The 22039-nt window shown below is 34.8% G+C and overlaps 3 protein-coding genes across 4 annotated transcripts; 2 read left to right on the forward strand and 1 right to left on the reverse strand.

Moving 5' to 3' along the window:
- The first annotated feature begins 1242 nt into the window (after positions 1-1242).
- Positions 1243-13543, forward strand: LOC112737170 (DDT domain-containing protein PTM). Of its 2 annotated transcripts, XR_003168896.3 has the most exons (11): positions 1264-3394; positions 3497-4105; positions 4498-5656; positions 6351-6630; positions 6718-6842; positions 7665-8125; positions 8232-8260; positions 11265-11945; positions 12140-12339; positions 12951-13024; positions 13135-13543. XR_003168896.3 is itself a non-coding variant. In XM_025786939.3 (10 exons), exons 1-10 carry the CDS (start codon positions 1782-1784, stop codon positions 12954-12956), a joined length of 5163 nt encoding a protein of 1720 aa, XP_025642724.1. In that variant the 5' UTR covers positions 1243-1781; the 3' UTR covers positions 12957-13543. The 2 variants fall into 2 exon arrangements, 1 of the variants encoding a protein (XP_025642724.1); XM_025786939.3 differs by having other exon boundaries at positions 1243-3394; positions 12951-13543.
- Positions 13544-14395: 852 nt separating this feature from the next.
- On the forward strand, positions 14396-16326 carry LOC112737172 (ubiquitin-conjugating enzyme E2 20). Its single transcript, XM_025786941.3, has 6 exons — positions 14396-14798; positions 14911-14938; positions 15021-15248; positions 15785-15848; positions 15958-16017; positions 16115-16326. The coding sequence occupies exons 1-6, from the start codon at positions 14698-14700 to the stop codon at positions 16159-16161; spliced, it is 528 nt and encodes a 175-aa protein (XP_025642726.1). The 5' UTR covers positions 14396-14697; the 3' UTR covers positions 16162-16326.
- Positions 16327-16477: 151 nt separating this feature from the next.
- LOC112737171 (hexokinase-3) lies at positions 16478-20369 on the reverse strand. The gene is made up of 9 exons (XM_025786940.2): positions 19991-20369; positions 19067-19217; positions 18772-18951; positions 18416-18490; positions 17813-17968; positions 17636-17734; positions 17424-17551; positions 17215-17296; positions 16478-17129 (listed from the first exon to the last, which is right to left on the reverse strand). Exons 1-9 carry the CDS (start codon positions 20263-20265, stop codon positions 16761-16763), a joined length of 1515 nt encoding a protein of 504 aa, XP_025642725.1. The 5' UTR covers positions 20266-20369; the 3' UTR covers positions 16478-16760.
- Positions 20370-22039: the final 1670 nt, after the last annotated feature.

The raw sequence follows: 22039 nt of genomic DNA on the forward strand, positions 1-22039 counted from the left end.
CCAACCCGACAGGTTAAGGATTAATCCGTCGTGGATCTGAACTCCATTTAAGGGTCTGCCGCTGGCCAATGAGTTGCTGTATGCACAAGGCGGGGTTCGAACTTCCAACACTTGTTTAAGCGGACGAGTAAGCTGACCACCACCAACCCAAGTTGGTTTTCTTATATGGACTTTATTAGGTAGACAATGGCTTTTGTTAACAATTTTAAAATTAACCCAATAAAGTAAAAATACACTACACTCCCAAATTACCCATCTAAATCTTAATATTAGGATAACCATCCGCACACCTAGTGAATTAAACATCCGATATATCTATCGTTCACATTATTTAGTATTTTCATTGTCTACCTGTACTTTTCTTTCTTATATATATACATTGATTGACTTTCACTTACCAATAAATTGGTATACAATAATGAGAAATATTCGAATATAGTCAGAATTTATTATTTTTGCCTATCATTTTAGTCATTAATTTAATAATTGAACAAAATATTTTAACTCATATTTTTAAATCCTGTTAATCCTTTTATTATTAAGAATAAGAACCTCTAAGTAATTTGTCTCACAGATAATATCTTTAAATCCAAATTTTCACACAAGAAGTAAACTTTTTCATATTGCAAACACTCACTTCCAAGGATAAATGGAGAAAGTAAAAAGCCAACACAACCACGCAACTAAAATGCTCTTAGAATCACGTAAAACATACCCAAAAGATCTTGTGAAAATCAGAGTGAGAAGCGTTAATAAGACCTATAACCTTATCAATGTTCCACAAGCCAATTAGGTTGAAAACATCATTATTACGATCTTTTTAAATTCACCAAATAATTGCCAAAAAGAAAAAACCATTAGAATTCGTACCCTTTCCCAACTATGTTTTAAAATTATGCCCATTTATTTTTAAATTTCGTTTCTGTCAGGTAGTCTTGGTTCTAAAACACTCAGATAATGAATAATAGATTTAGATTCAATGTGATATCAGAGGACAAACCAGAACTTCCCAAAACTTTATGATCAAGAAATACATCTATGAGCATAGCATCATGCATAACAAAAAAATTATATTTTTTTGAGACTCGATTCTTCTATAACCAAGACTAATTATTATGCACTAATTATGACGTGTGTCTAAAGTTATCGAAGTCTTGAGTTGAAACTGAAAGCCTGAAAAACGTGAAATTAATTTTATTGAAAGAGATGTTAATTAAATTGCTGATAATATTTATCAATTGAAGTGGGAGAAATCTAAAATTTGTAAGAGTTGTTTTTTTTTTTTGGTGTTCTCCTTTTCTCTTTTTTTTTTTAATCTCATGACAAAAGAAAAAATTACATACTTTTAAAATATTGCTGATAACTAAAAACAGGAAGTTCTAATGAGTATTTTTCTACAATCATTTTAAAGATATCTAATATATGTAATTGATTTTCCGGGAAAAAAATCACTTGTTGATTTCTGTTTTCGATTTCTCTCCCAGCACTGCTACTTGGTTTGACCCACTTTGGAGAGAGAGAAGAGAGAGAAAGAAGTGGCATTTTCGATTTTGGTAACTTCCTTCCGCATCCTTTCTCTCCCTCTTCCCTTTCGTTTCCATTAAACAAACGACACTCACATTTTTTTTTGTCCAAAAACCATAAAAGCCACCCAAAAACCCTCTCTCTCTTCCTTTTTCTCTCTCTGTGCGTGCCCAATTCGAAAGCAAGGTTTCTTCTCTACCCACTTCTCCCTTTGCATCCAATTTTCAAAAAACCCCTGCTATGATCCTAGTTTCTTCATGATGGAGTTTGTGGGCAAAATCGTGAAGAAAGAGGTCAAAGGTGTTGGGTTTGTCACCGGAACCGTCAAATCCTACGACCCTTCTTCAAGTTTCGTCGAGATCCTCTACGACAACGGCGATTCTGAGGAGCTGGAATCAAACGAAGTGGTTTTGCTTCTTCAACAAGCTCAGCCGGAGCTCGCTAAGCCAAAGACTCGGGTTGGCCGGAAGCCCAAGAAGCGCCGCCGTGTTGAGAAGAAGGCCGGAGCTGGAGACAGTTCAGGTAATGCCAATGGAAATTTGGTTTTGGAAGTTAGTGAAATTAGGGATAATTCGGAAGTGAATGGTGAATTAGGTCTTGGAATTGAGGAAAAGCTAGGAAATGGGAATGCTAATGCGAATGGGAGTGTGGAGTCAATTGTGGGTGATGGAACTCTTGGGAGGGAAATTGGGGTTGAGGGGGATTTAAATTTGAATAAGGATGTAGCCGTAAATGGAAGTTGTCTTAGGGATGAGCTTGATTTGAATTCTGGGATTAATCTCAATGAGGATTTGAATCTTAATGATGGGTGTGGTTTATTGACTTTTGATGGCACTGAGGTTGGTTTAAAGAGAAGAGATTGTATTGACTTGAATTTGGATGTCAATAATGACGATGATGTCAGCATGAATGGGGGATCTTTGGGCGGCAGGAAGTTGCAGCGGGAATGTAATTTTGATTTGAATGTCGAGGTGTGCGAAGATATCAAGGAAACCCGCGGGGAAGTTGCCAATGGCAATGGTATTTATGAGGCAAATGCCATATTGGGTAAGATGGGTCAGCTCCAAGGAGACATGACAAATCTTAATCAGAGATCTTTGGAAGTTGATGATGTTCGTAGTGATTTGAATGAGGTTTCCAATGATTTCACACCAGAGGTAGATCATGTTTCTGCCAACCATGCAGCTACAGATGCTTCTTTGTGTTCGATTGAAGGAGAGGAAGGCAACGATAACAGAGGCGATGTAGCAGCTGTTGGCTCTCTTCAGGTTTCAGATGTTGTTTCTTTGGAGACTCAGCAAATGGATAGTCCTTGCGAAGCTGGTTTAGTCGTAACTCATGAAGACCAAGAGGAGACAGGAAGTCTTAGCAAACAAGGAAGAGGTCGAAGGAAAAGAAGAAAAATAGCAGATGAACTAAATAACACCCCAGAGACAGGTTTAAGGAGGAGCTCTCGCCGGGCATTAGCTAGAAAACATGCTTCAAGCGTCATAGTCTCACTGGAGATGGATGATCCTATGGTGTCCGTGGAAACCAGTGCCATGGCAGAAGAGAAACCTGTAACTGTAATATCTGGTCATGAACAGTCCAAAATTTGTCAGGCGAAGTTGCAATTACCCCCATCTTCCCAAAATTTAAATTTAGATGATGTTCCTGTTCTTGAAGTCTTTTCTATTTATGCTTGTTTAAGGTCATTCAGCACTTTATTATTTTTGAGTCCATTTGAGTTGGAGGATCTTGTAGCTGCTTTGAAGTCCAAAACCCCCAGTATATTATTTGATAGCATTCATGTTTCTATTTTGGAAACTCTGAGAAAGCATTTGGAATACCTTTCCAATGAGGGTATCCAATCTGCATCTGATTGTCTGAGGTATATTTAATTTGAATTTTTCTGTTGTCATACTTGTCAGTATGTTTAATTGTGTTCTCTGCATAAGTTCTTCATTTTTTCTATTTTTAACTTTTTGTGTAGGAATCTTAATTGGGATTTTCTGGACATTGTCACATGGCCTATTTTCATGGCCGAGTACCTTCTGATTCATGGTTCAGGATTTAAAACTAGCTTTAATCTTAACTACTCAAATTTCACAGCTGACTACTACAAACAACCTGTGAATGTGAAGGTTGGGATTCTTCAGTATCTCTGTGATGATATGATCGAAGCAGAAGCAATAAGGTCTGAGCTTAACAGGAGATCGTTGGTAACTGAGAACAGTGTTGGTTCTGATCAGAATATGTATTTTGACACTTGTAAGAAACGGAGAGCTGGAACAGATGTGTCTGGTGGCTCCTGCTTGACTGAGGAAATTGCAGATGACACTGACTGGAACAGTGATGACTGCTACCTTTGCAAGATGGATGGTAATTTAATATGCTGTGATGGTTGCCCTGCTGCATTCCACTCCAAGTGTGTTGGAATCGCAAGTGACAATCTGCCTGAAGGGGACTGGTATTGCCCTGAGTGTGCAATTGGCACACACAGGGCATGGATGAAATCACGTAGGTCACTTCGAGGAGCAGATTTGATAGGGAGTGATATTCATGGCCGTCTTTATTTTAGCAGCTATGGTTACTTGTTAGTGTAAGTGTTCATTTATTTCCTTTTCTAGGTAATCTTCATATCAGTGCCCCCACCACTTGTTAAGTGCCTTTGTTATCAAATATTCTTTGTCAAGTGACATAAGTTCTTTTATAGGAATTAGGCTTGGATTTCAGCTGTAATTTTAGGCTGTTTGCTAGGTTGGTCTACTGTTTCTCCCTTCTTATCAGACATGATTGATTCCTGGCATCTAACTAGATGACATTCTGATTACTTGCATTTCTATCGCAAACTTACTCTAAGTGTAGTTTCATTGATGAATGATCTTGAACCATTAAGTGCATTTTTTTTCTTGTCATTGTACATTGCACTCTATACTTTTGTATGTTGTTTGTACCTGATCAAAGTTAATTTGCATGCTGAAATTTTTGCAGGTCGGACTCATCTGATGAGGGGTCTTTGTTCAATTACTACCACAGAAATGATCTACATTTAGTGATTGAAGCTTTAAAGTCTATGGATACTTCGTCTGGAGGCTTATTAACGGCTATCTACAAGCATTGGGATATCCCTGCTAACCCAAGTGTGGAGACTAGTAACTTGGTCGTCTTGAACCAAAGCTCCACCAAGAACCTTCGTGCCAAGGGTGAATCTTCTGCAATGAAGACATCTTTAGCTCCCATTACTTTTTCAGAAGCATGTTTGGTGAATAATCGGGTGGTTGATGAAAGAAAGTTAGATGAAAAATCTACAATTGACTGTTGTAATCATCCTGGCCAAGAGTTTCCAAAAGCTGGGAATCGCTTGGATTCAGCAACAACTATAGAAAGTCCTTGTGCTGTTTCAGAAGGATCAGCTGATACCACACAAGTTAGACCAGGCACCGAGAATGTTCAAATGAATGGGCTTTACGATTCCAATAGATCTGATGAGTCCTTGAATCAGTCAGGGATACCAGAAAAACATCATCCAGTTGGTGACAGTTCTTTGGTATCATCTAGCTTAGATGTGGAACATAAGAGGAAATTAAGATCTGTGGATGCTAGTTGTGCCCAATTGCCTGAAGATAAGGATACCTCTGATGTGCCTTTTGGAATAGACTATGTAAACTATTATAGCTTTGCCCGAACAGCCTCATTAATTGCACACGAGTTGATGAGTAAGTCACCTGAAAAGATAAATAAGAATATTGTATTGACTGAAGACGACATAATTTCAGAGCAAGTCAAGGCCATTATGAAGAAATCTACAAGCTTCTGCTGGCCAAGTATTCAAAACCTGCATGCAGCTGCCCAAAAGGAAAATTGTGGGTGGTGCTTTTCTTGCAAAGTTGCAAATGATGACAGGGATTGCTTGTTTAATTCTGTCATGAAGCCTGTTTGGGAAGTGTCTGAAAGTACTTTTGGTGGACTTCAGCCCAGCAAGATCCAGAATGAACATCTCAGGGATATCATCTGTCATATTCTCTCCCTTGAGGATCGATTACGCGGGATTTTGTTGGGTCCATGGTTGAATTTACAACAAACTGATCTTTGGCATAAGGAGCTTATGAAGACCGGTGATCTTCGTCCTGCTAAAAAGTTATTGCTTATTGTAAGGATATTCCTTCTCTCCGGCATCAGCACCTTTTCCATTTCATCTCCGATTTCAACGTAGAAACTCATTTGGTTGACATAATTGTTCACCTCGTCTTTTATTCTAAAGCCTTGGGTTGATAAATTCTATACTCTTTTTGCCATTGCTGGTAGTGTAAAGGAAAAGGATATCTGTTAATTCAAATATTGTTTTTACAGTACACGAGTGATTGGAATTTTAAACCCAGATCATGGTAAGGGTTTTATTCTGTTTCTTTCTAGTTGCTATATATATATACGCGCGCGCAAGAAAAAGGGAAAGGTGTCCATATATTTGAACTGTTCTTCCAAAATCTCTAGTTTTTAGCAGTTTATCTTTTACTCTGTTTTCTCTTTTTTTTTTTTTGTTGATGATGATGATGACTTCACATAATATAATCCTCATTGTTTCTACCTATTTTCTCTAACTTTCTCTAATTGGTCATTTATCTTTTATATAAAAATAATATACAGGCTTTTGTTATGTTTATTAGACACACACACACACACAGATTACTTCTTATATGATGTCATGATACTTGCAACAAAAGAAGCATATCTTTTTTTTTTTGGGTTGGCTGGGTAACATCATCTAGCTTTCGAGTTTATACTGTTCTCTGAATTCAGTTGTCCTCAATATTTTGTCTAACACTGTCTAATATAAAAATTTGCAGTTGGAATCCAATTTGCGGCCTTTTGCTTTTGCAGCAGATTGGTTAAAGCATGTGGATTCTATTGGTACCATGGGATCAGCTATTCATTTTGTGGCCAGTTTACGCACAAGGCATGGTATTGGGAAGAAAAGGGCTAGGTTTTCTGATGCTGAACCCAATCCATCTTCAAACAATGCAAGCGGTTTGGGAATGTATTGGTGGAGAGGTGGTAAGCTTTCCCGGCAGTTGTTTAATTGCAAGAGTTTGCCCCGCTCATTGGTTGCCAAGGCTGCTAGACAAGGTAAGCAAATTGTTCTCATGTATGGTAGTTGTGTAAGATGTCTCGTCATCTTAATGATTGTCGTAAATTTATTTGGAATTTTTGCAGGGGGTTGCTCAAAGATTCCAGGCATTTTGTATCCTGAAAATTCAGATTTTGCTAGGCGAAGCAAATGCATTGCATGGCGGGCTGCTGTTGAGATGTCAACAAGTGTTGAGCAGCTTGCTGTACAGGTATGAGCAACTTGTTTTTTCTGTTTATTTTTGCTCAACTATTAAATAACTGAAACTCTTGAAAAATGAATGTTTACATAGTTTATTGGATTCTTGTTTCCAAATTAGAAAAGCACAGAACTCATAGATTTGGAGACTGGTTGTTCACTAATTAATTATTGTCTCAACAAAGTGCTTGGTTGTTGAGGATATCTTAGATTCCAAATGGGTTTTGTAAACTATTAAGAAGGCGGCTCTCCCCAGTGAGAAAGCTGAGAAACTATTGGACGGGCTTACAATAAGTCTGGGTTGTTGTACAACTTGCTAGGTTGGAATTTACATTTAGAAGTACAAGAAGCTATTGTTTTAGTTAAATTGACTATTGAGGCCTTTGTTTTATTATGATGTTTCTGTACAAACTCATATTATGACATTAATCATCCATTTCAAATGGATTTATGATTATATTTAGAATTTTTGTTTTGTGCAAGTACATATGTATTTATAAAATAGATTGGAACTCCCATTTCATGCTATGACACTACATTGTACGTTCCTAGCTCCCTTGTCCATTCTCATCTAGGAACTATACACTTGACAACCTTGGTTTCACCCCATGGAATCCAAGCACGAATTTCCCACTCTGGTTACCTGATAAAAATAGATAGGGGTAAACGTTATATTCCAATATATTGGAAACAGGAAAATCTGTGCATGTATCAGCTGTGGCCTTCCCTTGAATGTTACACACTGGCCTTTTATAATTGGTAGAAGCTGATGAAATTCTGACGTAATGAAATAATTACGAGTTGTAATCCGCTGTTGATTTTGCCATATTTTCAGGTTAGAGAGCTTTATTCAAACATAAAGTGGCGTGATATTGAAAATAGCCATCCTCAATATGTCTTGGACAAGGAATCTAGAAAAGCAGTTAGACTGTTCAAGAAAGCAATTGTACGCAGGAAGTCCACTGAAGGGAAATCTGTGAAGTACCTTATTGATTTTGGGAAGAGAAGGGCTATTCCTGATGTTGTTACCAAACATGGTTCTGTGTTGGAAGAACCCTCAAGTGAGAGAAAAAAATATTGGCTGGAAGAATCTTATTTACCCATGCATCTTTTAAAGAATTTTGAGGAAAAAAGAATCATTCGGAAGTCCGATGTAAAGAAACTTGGGAAAACTATTGAGATTGGTAGAGTTAATAGGAAGGTTCCTCAACAAAGAGGATTTCCATATTTGTTTTCTAGACTGGAAAGATCTGATTGTCATCAGTGTGGGCACTGCAACAAAGATGTTCCTATCAGGTATTTGCAGTATTCACTCATCTTGATAAGTGCAGTGAAATGTTTCTTCCTTATTAATTTCTTAATTTGTTGCTTACTTATGTATGTACTTATCTCAAAATTGCAGGGATGCTGTGAGCTGCCAATATTGCAAAGGTGTGTTCTTGTCCTTTCAATATGGTCTTTTTATTTTTCTTGATTTTGAAATGCACATAGGCTTTAATTTGTTTCACATATATCTTTTAATTTATCCATCTAATTCTCCACTACTGTGGCTTTAAGTGGTATCTCACCGAATCTTGTATTGTCATCATTCAATGTCCTAGCATATGGATGTAGTCATAAACATGCTTGTCAAATCTGCTGTACAGTTTTTTTCAATGTTATTGACAAAGTATAGAGAAGCAGAAGTGTTTAGTCATGTTTTTTCAGTGACATCTCAACATACTCTTTTTAACTAAAGTGGGGTGTTCATTTTTTTATAATTTCATGTTCAACGTAAAGAAATATAAAAGACTGCTCAATAATTTGACAATAGTGATAAAAAGATTCAATTTATGGACAAAAATAAAGTGACAACCCTAAAATTGTTTAAAACATGGCCAAGTTATATGGAGATAATTACGTATATTTCACTAAGTGGAATTGACCATATAGATTAACTGATGCCGTTGGTCTCTATGGAGTTATAAGGTCTGAATAAAATACATGCTTCTATATCGAGTATATGTCAATGATAGATTTGGAGCATAGTTGACTATATGTCCATAATTTACTATATAAACCTTACCTGACCCAATAACAGTTAAAAAATGTCAAACATGGAATCGTAACACGAGATGGAAGCTTCTATCTTTTGCATGTAGTTTTATTCACTAGTATATAGATACTTATATAGTAACATATATAAGCATAATAAGAACATAATTAAAAAAAATATAAAATTATAGAACATTGTGATATATTGTTGTCTTTTGAGGTTGTATGATTCTTTACAAGCCTTATAATAAAATAAAAACCTCTGGGCATAAGACAAACCTTACATTAGAAGCCAAAAACATGTAATACCATTTAGCTCAGGTAGTGTAAGACAAAAACAAACAATTGATAGAACCAACAATTGTACAAGTTACACCCACCCACAACTTCACAAAATTGCTCCCCCAGCTTTGTCACTAGCATCACAAAAAATGGTCCCATTGCCTACTCAAGTGAGAAAAACATTGTGAGGTCACAGTGAATAGGCTTCAGAAGAAGTGAGAACATTAATGTGGGTGGCTGCTGGGTGAATGTCTAGGTTCGACGGGGATAAATTTTCAGTTGCTAGACCTAGAAGTCGCATACGATTAGAAGGGTCACATGCAGTGAAAATGCACAAATCAAAATCTCTACAAGCTTGTACATGATTACCTTAAATCCAATAGATCAAGTTTAGAGTTAGGAACAAGATCGGAGAAACAATGAAAACACGTAGAATCCTATGATTGTATGACTTGAATTGCAATTTTGACTACCACAACTATGCATGTCAGCAAAGTTTCCTTCATTATAACTAGAGCGATATTTTCCTTTTTTATCCAAAGTTTAGGGTTGGGTTTTGCCAAGTCTAACAATGTGCATAAATTTGCTTTGGATGGCAAATCCTGAGTTATGTAAATTTTCAATGAACAACTCTTTGTAAGCTTAATTCGTAACATGAAAGCCAAAATTGTTACCCTTGTAAAAGTTTAAGTTGTTAGGTGAAGGTCCCAAGTTTGGTTTTATATTTGTGACACAAATGTTGCAAAGAATAAATATTAAAACACTTAACTTTTTGATAGAATGAATTCATTGAGATGAAGTGATAGTACAGAAAGCGAGGAGGAACAATAAATATCAATGTAAGGATGTTTTCCGGCCAAATAAAGCTCAGTTAGAGAAACTTCTTAGATTGTGAGCTTTGCACCAAATGATACAGGTTATTGAGTCTTACCCAATCCATTTGATGTGGTAGAAATCTACTTAAAGATGCAGAAAGTCTGCTCTTGCCAAAAGCACCATATTGTGGGTTTAGGCTCTCCTTCAGAAACCATGAGAGCTGCCCTCAAAACTGAACATCTAGGACACACCAACCTTCATCTAAAGAAATAAAAGAAATATCTCCCCATAAGTTCCCTAAAAATTGATATGAGAATTGTGCTATCCACCTTCAAGTAATTAATTCAAATTATATTTTCATGTGTGCTACGTCATAGGTTATCTTCATTTAGTTTCTTATAATGGCAACTCTGGATGCATGCCATATAACATTTCAAACATGTTCCATACAGGGGTTTTCCTTTATGTTATTTTATTTTAAATAAAAGAAGTAAAATGCATGGAGGACAAAGGATCCTCGAAATGTAGAACAAACAAAAAATGACATCACTGAAACGATTATGCACAGGAAACCAATAGCACAGTGCCTAATCCTACCCCACAAGATCTACTTTAAAGACATAAGAATTATGTTCCAACGAATACAACAACAAAAAAAAAAAAGGAATAAACTGTACAATACCATGAAGATTTGGCTTCCATCCTCATCCAGCGGGACAAAGTTGACAAACCTAGTCAAAGATCTAGGACACACCCAACACTTGCCACAGAATACTTTTAAAAGAAAGAAGGGGAAAATGACTAAACAAAGCTCATAACACACAGAGCGAGGAAAATTGCCTTTCGTGGTGCTATGTTTTTTTTTTTTTAATTAATGAATGTCATCTTCTGCAATGAATATAAATCGAAAGTGAAACAGATAAGCAGGAAGCCCTAAACATGGAATTTGATTTACTAAGATAGAAAGTTTCAGATATTAAATTCTAATATAATTTGGAAACTATGGTAACTTTTACTTGACCTTAGTAATATTTAGAGGCCAACACTTGTCTTGGTCCATATCTAATAAAAGAAGTTGAAGAGAACAAATTAAATTTCATTGTTATCAGTATTTATTTTTTATTCAGTTTTGAACTAATGATAATTCATTAACATGAGCATAGTTTGTATTTTGTGTGTTACCAAGGACTGATTTTTGTTTTCATATGCTCTTTCTGATGCTTTTTCTACATCTTTTGGGTTTATTATTTTTCACGAACTATTGTAGTACTTAAACATCTGATCATTGTATTGTAATTTGTAGGATATTTTCATAAGAAGCATGTAAGGAAATGTAGTGGCACAAGGGCTACTAAATGCACATATTCATGTCACAGATGCGAGGGTGGGATGCGTGCAAAGACTAAAACTAATTCAAAAAGAAAGAGAGTTGACTCTAAACAGCAGAAGGTTGAATCACAGACATGTAAAAATACTCCCTCAGTTAGTAAGTCGGTGAGCCTTAAAGGCAATAAAAGGGCTTTGAGTAAGGCACGGAAGGCAAAATCTCAAACTAATAAGAAGATCGCACCAAGTGTACCACTTCGTCGTTCTACTAGGAAGGCCAAATCCTTGTACATGTACAATCAAATGAATGGAGGGCGGAAAAAAGGAATTCAGAGTAAAAAGAAAGTTGGACGTAAAAAGGGGAAGCAAAATAAATCAAAGAAGGCAAATAATCAGAAGCCGAAAGAAACTACTGCTCAGCAAGAGAAGTGTATGCCAACTACTGTTTGTAAGAAAAGAACAAACGTTAGTAGCAGCTACTGGCATAATGGTCTTTGGTTGTCTAGAAAGCCAAATGATGAACGGGTAGTGTTGTTTCGGGAAAAAAAGCATGTTTTCTCCTCTGAGGGTTTTTCTGCTGCCACTGATAATCCTAAATGTGGCATTTGTTCTGGAGATGGACCCGAATTACATTATATTGCTTGTGACATATGTGGAGGTAATTTTTATTCTTCTGTTTGATTTCTCCCTCTGGGGCTTAGGGTTGAATTGGAAAAGAAGAGGCTGACTTATTACAAATTATGGACAAATCTTTTAAGTGTATTTGTACTATGTTGTTAAGCATTATATCGCCTGTCTGTTGTTCATTTGTTATGATATTGTCGTGCCTTCTGAACACATGTCATGATGCAGATTGGTATCATGGGGATGCTGTTGGGCTCACTGTAGAGAATTCCAGACAATTAATTGGATTTAAGTGTCATGTTTGTCTTCAAAGGCATGCTCCGATCTGCCCCCATATGACATGTAAAGCACTGTCTCTCACTGGAAACAGCACTAAAGAGTGTGCTGAGGAACTATCAAATTCTGTATCTCTCCAGTTTCCAACTGAGGTATGTTTGCCATATTTAAGCCCAAATTGTTGATTGACCTTGTTACGTAGAAGGTGGAATGACAAAAGCTCAATTGAGCAAAGAAATGTTTGAAAATTTGTCTAGGCTTAGTGACTGCACATTGAAAGGTTTTGAAACATTAAATATTTAAATAGATGTTTTAGCTATTCAATCTATTTGTACATGCTTCTGGAATTAGTTGTACTTTAGATGATTTGATGCGTAACTTGATTATAGTTTTGATAACTTAAGCATTACTTTGCTGAGTTTGGGCAATTTAGTTGCGTTGTATTCGTTTTCTGGAACTATTCAAGAGGGCGGGACTCACTTCTAGCACTAATATATTTCTGAGATAAATATTTGAACAAACACTCCAGGATGTATGCTTTTTATTTATTTGTGAAAAAATATGTATATTGCGCATGCTTGATAGTATGATTAATCTTTTGGTTTTGAATGGCTTTGATGATTGTGAATATATCCGATCTGAGATAGATTTAACTTGTCTATTTTGTATATTCTCTTCAATTCTAAGAAAATTGCTTCTGGGAAAAAAAGTGATGAATTCTCGCTATCTGTAAGATACTTACAATTGTTTATCTTCATTCCAGGTATGATGATTTGCTTTGCATGGTTGGAGATGAGATGCCACATTCTTGTAGAGTTTTTCTTCCTGCAAGATAAGGTGCCACATTTTATAATTTTTTGTAAAAAAAGGATAGAAGAGTGTTTCTAATTAGAGGGTCACTGTGGAAGGAATGATTTCGTGATCATGGTTCAACTTTGTGCCTTCAGTTTCAACAATCTTGGAGGAGGGTATGAAAATAACGAAATGACAAGCTAGTGCCAAAAAGGCTGAAGATAACTGTAATGCAGAGACGCCATAGAGTTCTTACACCAATTGCATTCATCATTGGTATTCTAAGTTCTAACCCATTAGAATTCATTGTAGTGGCATTCTTTAGTGTAGGTCTTTTTTTCCTTTACTGGGAATTCTTATGGTGTCTTGGAGTTAACTTTCTACTAGGAATGGAGTATATAAATCATAGCAGATCTTAGAACACATAATATGATTATCACAGCAGATAGTAAATAGAATATTGCTCTGTAATAGATTTTTTTTTCTTGCAGTGATGCCTGTCTGAGAAAGTTGGTGTCACCACTTTGGTTTGATTTTTCTTAACCCTCCCGTTGGGTTCCAAAATCTATTTGCAGTATTCTCGTGTTTGCTTTAAAGGAAAAAAATGGTCATGTCCCGAAGTTCAAAGTCCCAACAGATATGAGAGGATATTTAATCTATTAAACAGTATTGAGTCCATGTGGTGAAAGGAGTAAAATAATTTGGCGATCTAAAATTGTTTTGTGAAATGCCTATTAATTGAATATCATTCTTAACAAATCATATTTGCTAGGAATAATTTTGATGGACTGACGTGTTTTACATTTTAACCTTATTGTGGTTTCTTTTTTTTTTTTTAAATATAGTTATGCTGCGAGTTAACAACTTAAGTTATATAATTGTGAATAACTGAATAATAACATGAAAAGATGAGAGGCTAAGGTGGAGTATATTTATAATGGTAAATCATTGAGCAGATTTCATGGCCCCATGGGAATGCTTTAGCATTTGGTTTACTTGTTTATTTTTATTGTGTCCCTTTAGAGTGGAGCGGTATTTCTTGAATTCAAAATATTTTAGTTGGTTTGGATAAGCTTCTATAAAAAGTTTTTTTTAATGTTTTTTATAAAATTTAAAAAAAATAAAAATAATTTATGTTTAGATATGTCATAAAAATATTTTTTTATCAAATAAGTATTTTTATATTTTATTATATATTATCACACTAGTAAAAATCTTTACATTAAATTAAACTTTTAAATAAACATGTAAAAAAGTTTTACGTACATATGTATTACTACATTATCAAAGAAACGTGAGTTTTCAACTAAATTTAATTGGATCATCCTTTAAAAAAAATGAGGCTCCTATCTATAGGAAGGCAGGGCTTTTTCTTTTCTCTTTTGCTTTAAAAGGCAGAGAGGGGGTTATCCAATCCGACACGCTCCGCAAACGGCGCCTTTTATTTTTGTGTGTTGCATAACGTTCTTATTCTTTGAATGAATATATGGCTATCCCAAATTAGCCTCTGTTATGTTGGTAACTTGATGTTCCTGAAACCCACAACGGCTACCACCCACTCTCTTCTTTCTTTAACCCAACTCACTCTTCATTTTCACTTCAATTCACTCACTCATATTCTCCTCCTACTTCTTCCTCTCTCATAGCAATAATTAACAATCAACAACAATAATAACATTATCATTTACTAATTAATCTAGTTCTATAATTCCATTACTATGGCTACCAACACCATCATCAATGTCCACACTCACACTGAAACTGCACAGCCCAACATCACTCCTACAAAGACCGTTGATTCTCACTCTGTTCTTAGAAGGTACACTTCCTCACATCAAATCCATCAACCACTTTTCTTTCTAATCTCTTCTCTATTATCTAACTCCTAATTCCTTGTATATTGAACTCATCATGAACAAACAAACATACAGGTTGCAGTCTGAATTGATGGCTTTGATGGTAACCACCAAACACAAAGTTCCATTATTCTCTTTATTCGAGGAACTCTATAATTAATTAATGTCTTAATTTTGTGGGACAGATGAGTGGAGATTGTGGTATATCTGCATTTCCGGAAGAGGACAACATAATGTTATGGAAAGGGACAATTAAAGGAAGCAAGGACACAGTGTTTGAAGGAACTGAGTATAAGTTGTCACTCTCTTTTCCCAATGATTATCCTTTCAAGCCTCCTAAAGTCAAGTTTGAAACTACCTGCTTCCATCCCAATCTTGATCTTCATGGCAACATTTGCTTGGACATACTTCAGGTATCATCCAAATGTTGATTTCATGCACTAATTTTATGTTTCTCCATAATATTATATGAATTTAATTTTCATGCACTAATGCAGAAGAATTTTAGGGTCTATATTTAATAAGACCAAGGGGATGAAATAAGTTTTACTCATAAGTACTAACAAAATTTCTCACAGCCCTACCTCTTTATAACATAGGTCCTTCCCTTCATACTACTTTTAAGTGTTTTTGTTTCAAATAACTGTCTTCTATAGTAAATAATTTGGTTTGTCGAGTAGTCAGTTCAATAGTCCACTTAAGTAAGTGTCGGGAGTCTGAATTTCACATTGTATATACAGCAACTCGTTGACTAGCAATAGACCTTTAAATGATGCTCAAATCCACAACGAATTTATGTCATCTTTTTGTCATTGATGTGGCTTGATAAAGGATACCATGTTGGGAAAACCAAAATAAAAAATTCTTTTGTGGTTAATTACTAATTGTTAAATTAATGTAGTTGGACACAAACTTATGTCATCTTTTTGTCTGTTTTTTTTTTTCATAGGATAAATGGTCATCTGCTTACGATGTTAGAACAATTCTTCTATCCATACAAAGTCTGCTTGGAGGTAATTATTGGCAAAGTTATAATGACACTGGATTCATATTTTGAAGAGTGCTTTTTTGTTTATGATTCTCTTGTTTAAGTCCTTTTTTTTTTTTTTTTTCATAATTTAGAGCCAAACATTAGTTCACCACTAAATCCACAAGCAGCACAGCTTTGGAGCAATCAAGAAGGTAACAAGCATTGGTCCAATTCATCTATATGACATGAGTGATTAACTACAATTGGGTTGCAAGGGTTATTAAAATTATTTTTGCATATGTTCTACAGAATACAGGAAGATGGTACAGAAGTTGTACAAAACAACAAGTGCTTAGCTTTAACAGCAACATTGGTGGAGTCTTATGAAGCTTAGTTTAGAGAAGGCCCTTTTGTATGTCTGCTTTGTAGAAGAGGAAGGATGAACCCATATTTATTTTTGGGTGCTCCATGGATATCTTCTTTGAATTCTTTTTAATATATCATTGCATGTCTCTTTTATATATCAACTTTGCCCAAAATACCAAATTCATTAATATATGGATAATTGAAGAATCATGAAGTGTTAATTGACCGCTATATAAGCCAATAAAGAACGATAACTGAAGTGAATGTGACTTATAATTATAAAGGGCACCTTTATAAAACTTTAGGTGGAAATATAAAACTTTGAAAATGATTGATAAAAATACCCTTCAATCTTCTCTACCACATGCTCTACTCATCCAAATCATCTCAAATGATTAAGAATGTTCATCCTAAACACTTCTCAGTGAAATAAATAAATGACAAGAATAATGTTATCCCTTAACAAAGAATAGGCAGAATCTTCCTTTATACAGAGATTAAATAAGAATAATAATTAATAAAAAAAGAAGAAGAATAATCTAATTTACAGGGGCTATATGTATAAATAAAGAATATATAATTATAGCAGCTATATTCTATCCACATTATTGGATGAATGTGAAGCAGCAAGCAATGCTGTACCAATACCTGATCCATCTTCAGTAACCTTAAGAATTACATGCTTAGCAATATCTTCACCCAATATTTCATGCAAAGCTTCATGCAAGTACTCTCGAAACAATGTATAGTTAGAATACAAGCCTCCTTCAATTGCCACAACTGTTCTTCTCATTTTCATATCACTTCTCCTTCCACCTGTGATGCCACCACTCCCATCCCTACCAATCTTCTTCAAGATACCGATTATACCGGCTGCTGCCAACCGAGCGGCTCGGCGAGTCACAATCCCACATACTTTCATCATGAGTTTTCTTACCTTTAAAGGAACATCAGGAATCTAAGACAACACAAAAATGATTAGATAAGGGTAACAGACATTCGAATTGTTTAAGGGCGAATATATGGTATCTAACTTGTTTTACCTCAAGGATGTCTTTCAGGATTCTTTCTACTTCTCTCAAATTTGGAGAATCATCCTCGTGCATAGCGGCGATCATAGGAGTACTAAAGTTGCATCAAAGACATAGTTGAATGAAATTATATAAATTCACAGTCTCGCTGTTATAAAATAACTATCAATATGAACAAAATGATTAAGATAATCAATGTATGAATGATATAAAGGACAAACCTCAGTATGAAAGGCATTGAAAACTTTGAAGAAATATGTCCAAGAATATCTGACTCTAATGACATCTTGAGAATGATTCTCCTCACAATGTCGCCAAGATACATTCCTGATATCATCTTCTCAAAGCCCTGCATCCAATTAGACCTTGAAAATTTGAGTCGTGACAAATCAATTGGGCAACAGGATTGATTCAGGAGAAACAGAATATGAACCTGATCATTTGGGTTAGGACTCTCAGCATTTAAATCAATGTCATATGATGTTCTTGGTAAATGAGAGGACCAAAAGTTCCCCCATTCCATATTCACAACCTAATTAACATAAAGGTTAATGAAATAAGTTTCAAAACAAATAAGAAAATAACAAAAGAATGATGATGTATATATTACCATGGATCTTGATGTTGTGAGAAGACCTTGACATTTAATAATAGCATCGGTTCGTTCCAAATAACAAGCATTGGTACTAGTCCCGATCACTATAGCAGCCACAGTATCAGCATCATGATAATGTCCGAGGGCTAAAGTTCCAACAGTGTCGTTAACCTGATTAAAATGAACACAATCACATTTCAAGTAAATAATCAAACCTAATAAAAAAGGCTAGTTTTACATAAATCATAAAAAAATGAATCATTCACTCTAAATTTCAACAAAGCACTTAGCATGTTGAAAATCATTATGTCCATTCCCAAGAAAAATGCAAGCAACTATAGAATGACATGCATAATCACAATAGCCAGCAATGTTGATATGCAACATAATACAATTGCCTGGGCTTGGCATCAAAGATTCCAGAAGAGGGAAGGGTAAAGATAAACATTATTGCAACAGTTCACATTTCACAAAATTTAAACATGTTAAGTGCAATCCTTTATCTCATTTGAGTATTATAATACGAAAAAGAAATAAAAATAAATAAATAAATTCTAGTGGTAACAACACAAAATGCAAAATGGATCGAAATCTTAGACAAAGAAATTACTTCCTTACCAATGCAGCTACCCGCAAATCTAGGCCTTTTCGTACCAAGGCTTCTTGCAAACATGCAGGAACATCTTTTCCTACCTGACAACAAAACATTTTTTGGTACTTAATGCATTGCATGTCATTCAAATATATGAAACTCATCTTTATTTCACTACTATAAAAATAAAAGAAATAAAAAGCCAATCCAATTTGAATAGCTTTTTCACATCAATTTTCTAACTTAAGGAGGGAATACGTAAAAGATAAAACATAAACAAACCATTAAGCATGCACAAATAACTAGTGGAAGATAGTGATCAAGTTCTATTACAATGAAACAACAACCATGCACAAAATGCTTCAAATGTCAACTTACTAACCATATCTACAATGGAAAACCCTTTTGTCCATGTTATTAAAATGCCTGAGCAAACAGATATTTGTTTGATGGGAAAGGAAAACGTTAAGCCAAGTTCTTTTCTTCTGGCCACTGAAAGCTCTGAATCATCTTCTTTCTCAACAAATTCTTTCAATGAAGAAGCAATGAAATCAAAGAAATCCTTCAAGAAGCAAAATCAGTTAATTAGATACTACTATATTAAAATAATAATAATAATAATAATAATAATAAAAGAAGCATAGAACACCAAAATTATGGAGGATAAACTATGTCACCTTGCTTGTGCTGGTCAATAGATGTTGGGGAATAGTTTGTAGTTCTACTTCATGTTCCAAGATAGCAGATTGTTGACCATTCAAATGAACTCTCAAGACCCTAAAATATGTACCTTCAAGATCTAGTGCATAATATGTTCCTCTTTCAGACCTGATCCAAAAAATTATAACTATATATTACTTATGTATTTAACTCTCATGCAACATCATAGGGACAAGATGCAAATAAAATGTTGACAGTGAAAATGACAGTTGCTAAGTGCATTGTGTATGCTTATAGCACCATCTCCAAACTTCACATGATGAATTCTTTTACCCATATTTCCCCAGCAATGATCAAAATAACTATAAAGGTATCATCAACTAAAACATAATAATGGATGCTGTAAACGCTTTCAAAAATTTCAGAACCGTGCATCACATGTCAAAATTCTCAGAACAGTGTAACTATAGTACAAAACCATAAATGCTTCTGTTGAAAAAGTAAATGCTATCATATGTACACCAGAGAAAGAAAAAAAAAATCCTACTTGACCAGTTCTAAGACGTAATAATAATGCAAGAACTTCATCTACACCAATGAGAAGAAACTCAAAGAACAAAATAAATGAACTAGTTATAAATATAATACAGCTCATAAACAAGCATAAAAAAAGGATACATAAAAGACTAATAAAAAATTGAGGGCGGTATTAATTAAGAGCAACAAGAAGTAAATTCGTTTCAGTAATATTATTAATATACATTTATCAAAAATAAAAATAAAACAAGCAAAGGGTTCACGAAATAAAGAATTGAAAAAAAAATGAAGGAAGAGTGGTACATTATTCTCCAATCAAATAGCTATAAGTAACAAAAACAAAGTTCCATCAACCAAAAAATGAAAAAATAAATAAATAAATGAAGAAAAGAAATGATTTTTACCCATTAGGAAGATTATGAACATGTGTGAGAAGCATTTTGAGCTTGGAGCCACCTTCTGATGCCAAACCAGCGTGCATCTCAACGGCCATGGCGTCCACCACCTGCCTCAGCCTCTCCACACTCGTCTCACACTCTTCCTCCACCTCCCTCACCACCCTAACCGCCTTCTTCCACTCCCTCCTCTTCCTCACCCTCCATCCCACCGCCGCCGCCGCCATCCCACACGCCACCGCCGCCACGCTTACCGCCACAACAACCACCACTTTTCTCTCCATAACCTCCCCCGCCACCACCACCACCACCACCACTTCTCAACCGATCAATTAATCAAACTACATCATACGACGCCGTTTCTCCACTTCCCTCCGATCGTTCACCAAACGTCGTCGTTTTGACATGCACGTAGTAATAAATAATAATAATGAATAGATATTACTATCTGCAGTAGAAAATGAGTAAACGAGCTTCGACGAATAGCATTTAAGTTCCGGCTAGTTCGACGGTGGTTCTCCGGCGACAGATGCCGGAACGTGTTGAGTGAGAGAGAAGAGAAAAAGAGAAGAGTGACGCGGCGGCTGAACACTATTTAAGGAATGGGACTGCATTGGAAGGAGGGACCGATAGGGAAACTTTTTATGAGGTGTGTGAAAAGACACTTGTGTCCCCGACATCTTCTAAATTTTCGGATTTCTTCCACGTTACACTTTTTAGTTTTTACCCTGCAAATGAGTAATGACTAGATTTTTTAGGTTAGACGGTACTTTGACTTGTGTTAGTTGTGCTTCTATAATTCTATCTTAGTTACTAAATTAATTTTATATTAGTTGAGTAATTTGTTTTAAATTTTAGTTAAATATATATAAATGATATTTAATCTCATTTTAATAAATAATGTATATATGAGTTTAATTTTGATGCATTAATAGTATAAAGTGTTTTATATAGTCGTGCAATCATATTCGTTCTTTTGGATGATCATTCATGTGGTCAATATGAAAGTAATTATTTTTACTGATATCACGTTACGTAATTAAATACACATACGGTACATCAAAATTATATTCATGTACATATATGACAAAATATTACAACAATAATCATAATTTAATAGTTATAAGGTGTGGCTAAAATTTAACTTCAAAATAACTGGCTTAAACTTTTTCAATTGCAGATTTATGTAACTTAGTCGATTTTGCACTGGATTTGACCAATTAAAACTGCTAAGAGCATTCATGAATTTATATTTGTGCTATATGGAATATTAGTTTATTAATAGTATATTCACTTAAAATGTAGCAGATAATACTTGCTAAATTTTCTATTTTGTTTTTTGATTTTGTTTTTTTCTCTCAAGGGCAAAGGAATATCACATGCCAAAAAGGTTAAATGTTTGTTCAAATATACTATTGAAGCTTGAAATAAAATGTTGGATACTCCGGCACGGTCACATTTTCAAAAGGAAAAAAAAGGAGAACAAACCGCATTCACCTTAGTTGAATTGAAAGTTAACATGTGTTGTTTTGTCTCCAACTCTCCGTAGACTATAGAGAACCTATTCCAAAGTAGGAAACAGATCAATGACATTGCTCTGCTCTTTGCTACTTCTATGATTTCAGCTTTTGGGGGTCATATTAAATCGATAGCTACTTTTTTCGAGTTAATAAGTACCAAAATAGTATCTACTTCCTGCGTTAAAATCATTTATGAGATTTTAATTGCATTAATTATATTTTTGAAATCGATAAAAATGTATTACATTAGTTAGTTGTTGATAATATAGATAATTAGTAACACATGTTATTTTATAGTTTAGTCACATGTAATAATATAATGACGAATTAATCAGTGATGTGTGACATATTTGACATGAATAAATGTACTATGTGTTGTAATATTATTTATTTATATATTATTTACTATGATTAGTCTCTTAATTAAATTAAAGTGTATTTAGTATAGATGACAAAATATATCATTTATAATTAATTCTTAATGGCAATTAGGGGTGTACATAATTCGGTCCGACTCGAAAATCTGGCCCGATTCCGA

This window comes from Arachis hypogaea, chromosome 13 (assembly GCF_003086295.3).
Source record: "Arachis hypogaea cultivar Tifrunner chromosome 13, arahy.Tifrunner.gnm2.J5K5, whole genome shotgun sequence".
Lineage (NCBI taxonomy): Eukaryota > Viridiplantae > Streptophyta > Magnoliopsida > Fabales > Fabaceae > Arachis > Arachis hypogaea.